The 9,394-nt window shown below is 47.5% G+C and overlaps 2 protein-coding genes across 2 annotated transcripts in view; one reads left to right on the top strand and one right to left on the bottom strand.

Annotated features, from left to right (window-relative positions):
* The first annotated feature begins 727 nt into the window (after window positions 1-727).
* On the top strand, window positions 728-2,412 carry nudt2 (nudix (nucleoside diphosphate linked moiety X)-type motif 2). Its single transcript, XM_066711948.1, has 3 exons — window positions 728-803; window positions 1,295-1,487; window positions 1,637-2,412. Exons 2-3 carry the CDS (start codon window positions 1,367-1,369, stop codon window positions 1,954-1,956), a joined length of 441 nt encoding a protein of 146 aa, XP_066568045.1. The 5' UTR covers window positions 728-803; window positions 1,295-1,366; the 3' UTR covers window positions 1,957-2,412.
* Window positions 2,413-2,853: 441 nt separating this feature from the next.
* The window catches only part of ube2r2 (ubiquitin-conjugating enzyme E2R 2), a 38,456-nt gene continuing 31,915 nt past the window's right edge, over window positions 2,854-9,394 (bottom strand). Inside the window, exon 5 of the mRNA XM_066711947.1 lies at window positions 2,854-9,245. Within this exon, the coding sequence (XP_066568044.1) occupies window positions 8,996-9,245 (250 nt within the window). The 3' untranslated portion in view covers window positions 2,854-8,995. The remainder of the gene's footprint in view (window positions 9,246-9,394) is intronic.

The following is a 9,394-nucleotide window of genomic DNA, read 5'->3' as shown; positions in this document are numbered from 1 at the left end:
TCACTGAAGCAGGTGAACATTATAGGATATAAATGTTTTATATGATATAATCATGTTTTTAAAAGGTTAATAAAATACAACTTACCACGATATAAAATATAAATATTTGTAATCCTTTAAAATACCCAGTAACTGTGATCTCCGTAGAATAAATGCGAGTGCTTTACATATACGTTAATTTCCAAGTACCTAAACTGCTTTGGCAAATGCAGGCAGAAACTGCGCGACAGCGCCAAAAGGCGTAGCGGCAGCAGGAAGTATTACATCCGTAGTGGTTTAGCACTACCGCCAAGCAGGCTCGGGCTTGGTCAGTACTGGGATGGGAGACCGCCTGGGAATACCAGGTGCTGTAAGCTTTTGCACCTTTTACACACCAGAGGGCGACAATGCACACGCTAATTGAATAACTAAGACAATTAAATATTTCCTTTTTTAAGTTCAAATGAAATTAAAACAAACGTAACTTTAATGTATATAATAAGTCTATTGACAGGTATATTTTGTTCCTTAGAGGAAGGAGTTATTTTAATAAAAACGTAATGTAGCGGATATGTCTTCTCTTCCTCTCTTCCAAGATGCCGTTATTTCTTTTGCCTAACTACGCTTAAGCTCCCGCCCCTTTGACGTGTTGCTGTCATACCAGCCACCCTATCAGCATCGGTTTTGGTTTAACCAGCCAATGAAGCGTCAGGAATGTACCAAGTGGGTGTGCCCTCATAGGTAGATCAGGAAGTAGAGTGTGGGCAGTGGGCAGGCGCATGTGTTGCAGTCTGGTTTTACATTACGGATAATTTCACCTACATGTAAGTAAAATGCTCTTTAAACATTATATTGGTTATGTTAACAATGTTGTCTGCGGTGGAAATACTACAAAATCTCGCTTTTAAGTTTCATTATTGTGTTACCCGATTTAATAGCTGTCACAAAAACGAATCACTTTTCAAATCATCGCATACTACGGTACAATACAGTAAGTGCAAAATATACACCATGAGTTCTAGTATATATGAACGAAATGAACTGCAAAATACAGAGTTTTATTCCCTGATCTGTCCAGAGGGGTGGAGCATGGAACTTTTAAGTGACATTTTCTTCTTCACTTTGAATGTTTACAATAATATACTAATACTAATTAATCAAACTGCCGGTAAAAGTCTTTTAATTAAACTACTTCGAAGATTATAAAGCCACAATATAAGAACGCCATATGGAAAAGTGTTGAACCAGATAATGTCTGTACTATAAAGTTGCCACATTCTCTAAAATTCGTGCTTTTTCTATCCATTCTGTCCAGTATCAGTTTTTGTCAGATTCCTGTTGTAGCCCCTGCTGGTCCTGCCCTGCTCTGCCCTGCTTGCTGTGAGTGATGAGTCTGAGAGCCTGTGGTATGATCATATTCAGGCGGATGCCTACTCCGGACCCAAGCAGCATTCAGTTCCTGCTGCTGCAGACGTCATATGGGGAGCATCACTGGACACCTCCCAAAGGTGAAGGCTCAGGGAAGCTGGGAAGACTCTTATTGCACAAGCAGCTTGGTCCTTTTCACCTTGGACCCATGTAGGCCCACACCAGGCTGTCTGTCTTGTCTTATCTTATCTTCTATCTCCCTACCTCTCTCTCACCCGCCGTCTCCCAGGTCATGTTGACCCCGGCGAGGATGATATGACCACAGCTCTGCGAGAGACGGAGGAGGAGGCGGGGTTTACGGCGGGGCAGTTCCAGGTGATTGACGGGTACCAGAGGGAGCTGCAGTACAAGGTGCGGGGCAGGCCCAAGACCGTGCTGTACTGGCTTGCGGAACTGCTGGATCCCAGGGCGGCTGTGCAGCTCTCTGATGAGCACCAGGACTACCGCTGGCTGGGTTTGGAGGAGGCCTGCACACTGGCCGGGTATGCGGACCTGCAGGAGACTCTAAGAGACGCACACCGCTTTCTCACTGACAACGCACAGCAGTGACTGCTTCGCTGCTCTGGCCTGGCCTGACCTACAGACACAGACTCATACCAACATGCACACACACTACTGACCTGACTGAAATACAGACACACCGTACTGACGTGCTGTTGGACTGACGTGAGTCACACATACATGGATGTACTGTGTTGGATTGGGCCATGACAAACACACACACTGTACTTACATATACATTGCACTGGACTGAAATGCTGTCGCACACACAGGACTGGACTGACCTACAAAACTACACAACCCTGATCAGCCTGTAATTGATTCATTAGGACTCAAATCCAGTCCAAGAAGGCAGTACATTTGTTATTTGATTTCCTGTAAATTATGAACTGTAATGAACTTTAATCTGTAATTAAAGCCAGACAGGGATATGTATGTTGCTTCCTCCACAATGACTGTGAAAGATTGGACAATGTAACCATTAAAGCTACCTTTTAAACATAAGGTAAGCGTGGTGTCATTACTTGGGTTGTTAACGAATTCCTTTTGCCACAGTTGTGGTGTACCGGAGTTATGCAGAAAACCTACAGCAACACTCCCTCAATGTAGTGAGTCACTGTCATCATAATATTTAAAGCAAGGTTGTAATTTCAAACATATTTTGTCATTAAAACTAATGGTGCAATCAGCTGAGCCTTCTTTCTCCTCTCTTCTGTGTGCCGAATCAATGGCTAAACAAGTACCGCTTTGTAAGCTTCCATTACAAAACCTGACTGTGTTCACCGAAACATGAGGGCAATTTACAGGTTTGCAATGATAGGATGTTACTTTTATCTGGTAATTTCCTAACTTTGGCACAGTGAAAAGGACACACCAAGCTAGACCAATAATGTAATTTGTTTTTCCAATTATCAAAAGGTAGAGAAATAGAGGCAACACCAAAAGTAACAATACAGCATCCTTTATTTCACATTGTTATTAGTCAGTAAATAGATGCAGAGACCAAAATAAAACCTACAGCAAGAGAAATAGAGGGGGCAGGGGGGAGGCATTTTAGTTCTACAGGGAAAGATAGGGGGGGGGGGGGGAATGCAGAAGAGAAACTATACCAACCAGGGACAAAAAAAAAAAAAAGTAAAACATAAAAGTGGTGGAATTTCAAGTCAAGACACACTTATTAAGAAACCTGTAAAATGTGGCATTTTCAGGAGGGGCTTCCTTTATTTAGCGATCTTTCTGTTTGCAGTCGGCAGTTCGAGCCCTCTATTTTCAGTATCTTTGCTACTTCAAATTCCTCGCTTTGTCATTTTCTTTTATAACAAGTCATCTCAGTGATTGCGTTCCCCTCCACCCAATGAGATGAGGAGGTGTATGAAGAAAGATGGTCAAGCATAGCAGAGAGAAGAGAAGGGAGAAAAATATTCCCCTGGGTTTACCACACTGCACTGGTCCACTGTACGCTCATTCTGAAGATGCGAGTCTTGCAGGGGCATTGTGGCTCGGCGTCCTTGCTCTGCAGGGGCTGCCAGTCTCGGCAGGAGACCAAGGGGTAGTTAGGGCTGGCCTCCTCTCTCCCATTCTATCAGAAGGTCTGCCCCCCATGGAAGCCATGCAGGGATCACTGGGGCTTGAGCTCCTTCCTCCAGGGCCCCACAGCTCCATGGGCATCCCCTCATGTCAGGAGAAGCCAGATAGCTGTGGCCAGACTGGGTGGCGACAGTCACAGGGCCTTCAGCTTCAGTGCCTGGGGCAGCAGTCTGGACATGGACTTCACGTGTTGAAAAGGAAACCGGGAGCTACAAATGGATGAGGGGCCCAAGCAGTAAGAGCGGCCTGGGTTCTTCCACAGAGCAGTTTCAGTGAAGCAGTGGCTCAAATGCAGGATTGCAGCAATGACAACACCGGGTAGCCTCAGTCACTGGGGCACTGGCAACTGGAGGAAGCCTTTTTCTTCCAAAGCATCGTCCCATTGTGGCTTCTCTGTGGACCGCGGGGTGAAGACACTGACTCTGCCCATTACTCCTTCAACTCTAAGAGTAGAAGGAGGAAAAACACCCACAGATGTGGCACACTGCGAGGCAACTGTGGCACAAGGATGAGTTCAAACATGCGACAACTGACAATTCTGTCATTAATACACACAAGTGCTGTGGAGCAAAAAAGGTGACATAAGCAACATGGTCTGGATTCACTTTCCCAAAAGGCACACCCTGATGCAGTATCCCTCCCCCCCCACTGAGGAGGTGACCCCCAGGGTGCCCAGCAGTGCGTCCACAGCCCCAAACACCTCTGCTCCCCTGACTTCCATATCAGACAGGTGTCAATCAATGCAGTACATTTTTAAGCTAATTACAAGCCAATAAAGAGTTTATCTATATTTAAATGAGCACCCAGAAACAAATTGAATTTTTTTTTCCACTCTACACAAGGCCTAGCACTCTGTAACTGGCCAAGCTATGTGATGGAAAAGTGTTAGTCTGCTCCATTTAGTGCTTGGTATTTTGTAGCAGATGCATCTCTCTGTGGGATCTGCATCTCTCTGTGGGAGATTTTTTTTTTTTTTTAATTTTTAGTCTATTTTCTTAATACTTTTTAGTTCAAATCTAATGGAAGGGTGAGTTGACTTGTCCAGTCCATTGGGAAATTTAGGAAAGGCAGTGATGCTTTCCTATTAAACACGGGGAACAATGTTTTACTTAAGAATATCTAATAATAAGTTTATAACCCAGTACATCACCATACATAGAGAGTCACTTTACTATAACTCCTGAAAATGGTTATTTGTTTGACTGATTCTATCAAATAACTGCAAGCTGGCCCAAAAATGACACGCACACACAGTTCGTCTTTCAAATGGCTGGGTAAAATATCAGGTTAGTTTCCATCCTCATTCTGAAGCCTCCCAAGGCTGCCTCTCAGATAAGGAGCCAGAGTCCTCTGCTAAAGCATTTTAAGATTATAATCGTTGATCAAATTGCACAGCACAAACATTCTTTGGATCCTAAGACAACTCCTCGAATCCCCACTTTTTAAGTATTCTTTTTTTTTTTTTACAATCTCCAGATTGTATACAAACAGTGCGGTGACAGCCTCAGTGAGCTGTAACACCACGACTCAGAGGAGGGAGCGGTTAACTTTTGGCCAACCTGGAGTATCTGTGTGATCAGCCCTGATGGTTCCTTCCAGGCACGGAAAGTATGAGAAGCGAGCAAAATACAAACCAAAAAAAAACACTTTTATGGGGGGGGATAATTACAAAACCAACAATATCCTCTGTGCAGAAGGGGGCGATAGAGAAATAGACATCTCAGTGGGTTCTGGGATACTGCATTTCATTCAACACCCCCCACCCCACTTCCCTCAGGGTCACTATTTATTTATTTATTTATTACCAAAGTTAATGGGCCAACCTTTCCTCTGGTCACTACACACACACACCTCTTTTCATTTCTGAGGGATGTGGCATTGCCCCAGTCTTGCTCACACCTATACTGATTACATCACACCTGCAGAACCCAGCTTCCACCAGCCTGACACCTCACTCTGCATTCTGGGGGGTTTAAACAGTGCACGGCTCTTTATGGCTGCTGTTTCTCAATCTTCTCAATCCATCCCCAGAATAAGTAGAAGAGGCTCAGTCTGGTAAGTCTAGTTGACGTTGCTCCTGGTTTGGGTTATGAATGATAAGACACTTAACATAAAAGCAGATCCAAAATATTTAGTTTTTTTCTTTTGTGATCCAAAAAATTGCCCACCTACAGAACACCCCCCCACACACACACACACGTCTCCACTCTCTCATTTCTGTGAAGACATAAGGGGTTGTTTTGAGGTCCCCCCCCCTCAAATCCTCCTCCTCCTTGGTTTCAGAAAGCTGAAATTAAGCCGCAATCGTGTTTAAGTAATCAAGCAAATCTCAGCACAAGATTCGGTCCCAGCTGTCCAGGGTCTCTCTGTTGTCCCATGCTGCTGGAGTCATGTCAGTGAGCTCAAACCTGCAGCGAGGTGGCCTACACAGAATCCACACTGATGCACTGTGGCCAGGCGAAGGAGAAGGGCCCAGAAAGGGGTTTTCCTGCCTTGCTGAACGAGTCCTACTAACACAACCAGGACATTTCCTCTGCCTGTGTGTAGCCCAGCTGTGAAAGCCTTGATCCCAAAGGCCAAATCAGCCAGTCCCCTCCAGCACTGAAACCCAGGCCAACACGGCACGTTTCCCCTCACATTCGCAGTCCTGCTTGAGCTCGTCTGTCTGTGTTTACTTGCTTGCTTGCTTGACTGCAATTTATCATTCCTTGTCCTTCACCTTAAAGTTCCCTCGGAGGTGAGCCCAGCAGAAGGTCGTCCAGACCACACTACCCACTGCTCTTGCTGGGGCAAAAAAAAGCCCATCCATCCACCTAAATGAGAGAAATAATCCCAGACATGCAGCCATGCTCCCTGGGCTGGCTCGGAAGTTGGGGGGAATCCAGGGTTTCCTGAATGTCCCCACACCTGCAAACCACATCCCCTCCCACTCTGTAAAAAGCAGAGAGAGAGGGAAAGAGGGGGAGGGGGAGGGGGAGGGAGAGGGAAAGAAAGAGGGAGAGACACACACCAGCTGCACTTCAGTTCAGGAGTGTGTGTGTGTGTATGTGCGTGGTGGCCCAGTGCATGTATGTGTGCGTATGTATGTTGGGCAGGTGAATGCTTAGTGGGAGGTGGGGGGGCACATTAAAGCAGTCTGACACTGTATTCACACACATTGACAGCCAAGGCAAAGGACTCCCCTCTCTCCCCTTCCCAATCCACCCCCGTATCTCCCCCGCCCCGGCCCACTAGGACCTCTCGGAGCTGCAGGGTGGGCTGACTGAGGCCTTCGCCAAGAGGTCCTTTAAGCCCCAGCGCTGAGACAGTGTCCACAGAGTTAGTCCAGTCCAGGGGAGCAAGGGAAGGGTCCCGCTCTGTGAGGCTGAAGGGCCTGTGTGCTCGTTTGTCCTAACTGGTTCGGCGAAGCGGAAGGGAGGGGGAGGGGTGTTACTACAAGAAATTCTGTATAGAGAGGAGGAATGAATGTTGGGTGGGTGGGGACAAAGACTCAAATATGAAAAGAAAAAATCCAGCTTGAAAGGCCAAAGCCTTCCCCCCCCACCATGACACACACACAAAGCAAGTAAACTACAAAACCAAAAACAAATGAAAAAGATACATACCACCATTCTCCACCCCCCACCTGGCTGAAGACCATCTATTAACTGATTTTAGATTCAGGGTATGAGGAATATAAGCTGGTACAAAAAGAGGTTTGGGATGTCACAGCGCCCACCTGTGGCCCCTCTCTCCACTCCTGAGACAATCGCTGCAAAATCATGGCGTCCCTGACCCCTGCCTCCAAACCACAATGCCTTGCTTCCTAGTCCACAGCAATCAGTATTAATATCCCGTCTGCAGTTTGGGTAACTACGCCAACCAAATGCACACACTTTATACGCTACAAAAGGACACTGTATATATCAATCATGTGGGTGGCTCCATGTCTCAGAGATCTGTACTCTAACCTCCCCCATGACCTCCAGGTCACCAAAAGAGAAAAAGGAATAAAGAACAAAATCTGAAGTCGGAGAACATTTTTAAATCCTAGAATCATGGAGTGGATCAGTTCAGATTTTAAAAGTGATATTGTTGGAGCTGCTCAAACCACAGCAGTCGCCTTCCAAATGTGGATATCACACTCATGAGAGAAAACGACAGCCACAACATTTCCCCTCCGAGATACTGCCATTTGCCCCTGTATGAGCAGTATAGCCCTGCCTACGAGCTGACCACACGGGACTGTTCAGGCTCTGTGGGAGTACCTCTGGGAGCAGCTGGCGAGGAAAAGACAGGAGTCTGAAGCCAGATACTGTTATCCCTTATCCGATACTCTGCCCATCCTACTCAGTTTAATTTGCAGAAAAGGTGTCTGTGTGGGAGGGCTGTTTTTTGTCCAAGCCCCACTAGAAAACAAACTGATAGCGATAGCTCTGGGCTGGCCGGGGATCTGGGGAGCAGTCGGGGGCTTGAGCACTTTTCTGCTCAAAGTGGTTGTCTCCGTCTGGGAGGTGGAGGGGCCTGCATTCTCGATCTCACATTGCCCTTCCTCTGCCGTCTTCCAGAAGACAGCGAACGTAGCAACGGACAGACTAAGGATGAAGACGACGCTGCACTGCATAAAACCCGACAGCGGCAAATGAGAACAATTGCATAAATTGTCGTTTTGGTAACAGCCAATTCATTTCTCTATATTTCGGTACTATTTTATTCTACACAAAAGTCCCTTGAAAAAATAAATCTAAGAAGCAACTTGAAGCCTCTCAACAGGAATGAGGGAGGGATGGTAGTGAGGGGGGCGGGGGTTCGAGTTGTGATGAAGTCGCTGCTTTTTCGGTTTGGTGCACACCCCCCCAGCTCAGTTATGCAAAAATATACTAAACAAAAACAAAAAGAGAAAAGGTCCTCGCCAGATGGGGACACAGGGGTTTTGTTCCCGTGACAGGGGGACAGGGTGGCTTTGATCGAGGGAGGAGGCCATCTTGTGTCCTTTGTGTGCTGGTTGCTCCCCTTCAGCCAGCAAGAGGGTTTTCGGTTGGATATTTTTGGCTGTGTTTGAATGGGGGTGGGGGGTAATAGGGAAGGTGCAGCTGACATGAGACAGGCTTGGGTATCGAGCTGGTGGGAGTTAAGTTAGAACTCCTTGATCCAGGAGCCTTGGACAAAGACAGACAGACATGTTGAGGGAGGAAGGCGCACAGATGGGTGGGTTGCCGTCAGAACTGTCCTGGACTAGCACATGGCGGAGACGGGACAGAAGGGCAGGGGTGAGAGAACAGGAAGGGGATGCGCTCAAGACACAGTGTATTCAGAGTGTTGGACAGACCGAGACGAACGCAGACGAGGCTTGTGGACTGGGGGCCTTGGACAGACAGAGGTTAGTCTGTGTGTGTGTGTAGGTGGGGTGGCGGTCATGGGGCAAGTGAGGGTGGGTGGGTGGGTGTCGGAGAGCTATTTTTGGGGAGAGGATAAAAGAGGTGGGTGGGCAAAGAGGGGGTGAGGGGGCGGGCGTCTGAGGTCAGGACTCCTCGTTGCCGGAGTCCTCGTCGTCGTAGCAGTCGCCCTCGCCCCCCTCCCCCGCCTCGGCCACGTCGCCCTCTTCCTCCTCGTCCTCCTCCTCGATGTCGTCGTCGTACAGGTCGTCATACAGCAGGTCCGAGCTGCTGTCGTGGGAAGGCACTTTGGTCTGGATGCAGTACTCGGCCAGCGTGGTGGGCACCTTCACCCCGTCCTTCTCCGCCTCCGCCTTGGTGGCCAGAACTTGCTTCCTGTGGTGGGAGAGACATGGGGAATCTACAGATTATCCTCAGCTGGTACAAAGCGTGCGTGTGTGTGTGTGTAACAGCATGCGTGCGTGTGTGTGTGTGTGTGTGTGTAACTGTGCGTGCCTGCGTGTGCGTGTGTAACAGTGTGCGTT

This window comes from Amia ocellicauda, chromosome 8, assembly GCF_036373705.1.
Source record: "Amia ocellicauda isolate fAmiCal2 chromosome 8, fAmiCal2.hap1, whole genome shotgun sequence".
NCBI lineage: Eukaryota > Metazoa > Chordata > Actinopteri > Amiiformes > Amiidae > Amia > Amia ocellicauda.
The sequence above is the reverse complement of the archived record's forward strand: the minus strand, read 5'-3'. Positions and strand labels throughout refer to the sequence as shown.

Coding starts and splice junctions, on each gene's coding strand:
- nudt2 (XM_066711948.1), top strand. CDS start 1,367: ATGAGTCTGAGAGCCTGTGGTATGATCATATTCAGGCGGATGCCTACT. Junction 1,488..1,636: donor TCACTGGACACCTCCCAAAG/GTGAAGGCTCAG, acceptor GCCGTCTCCCAG/GTCATGTTGACCCCGGCGAG.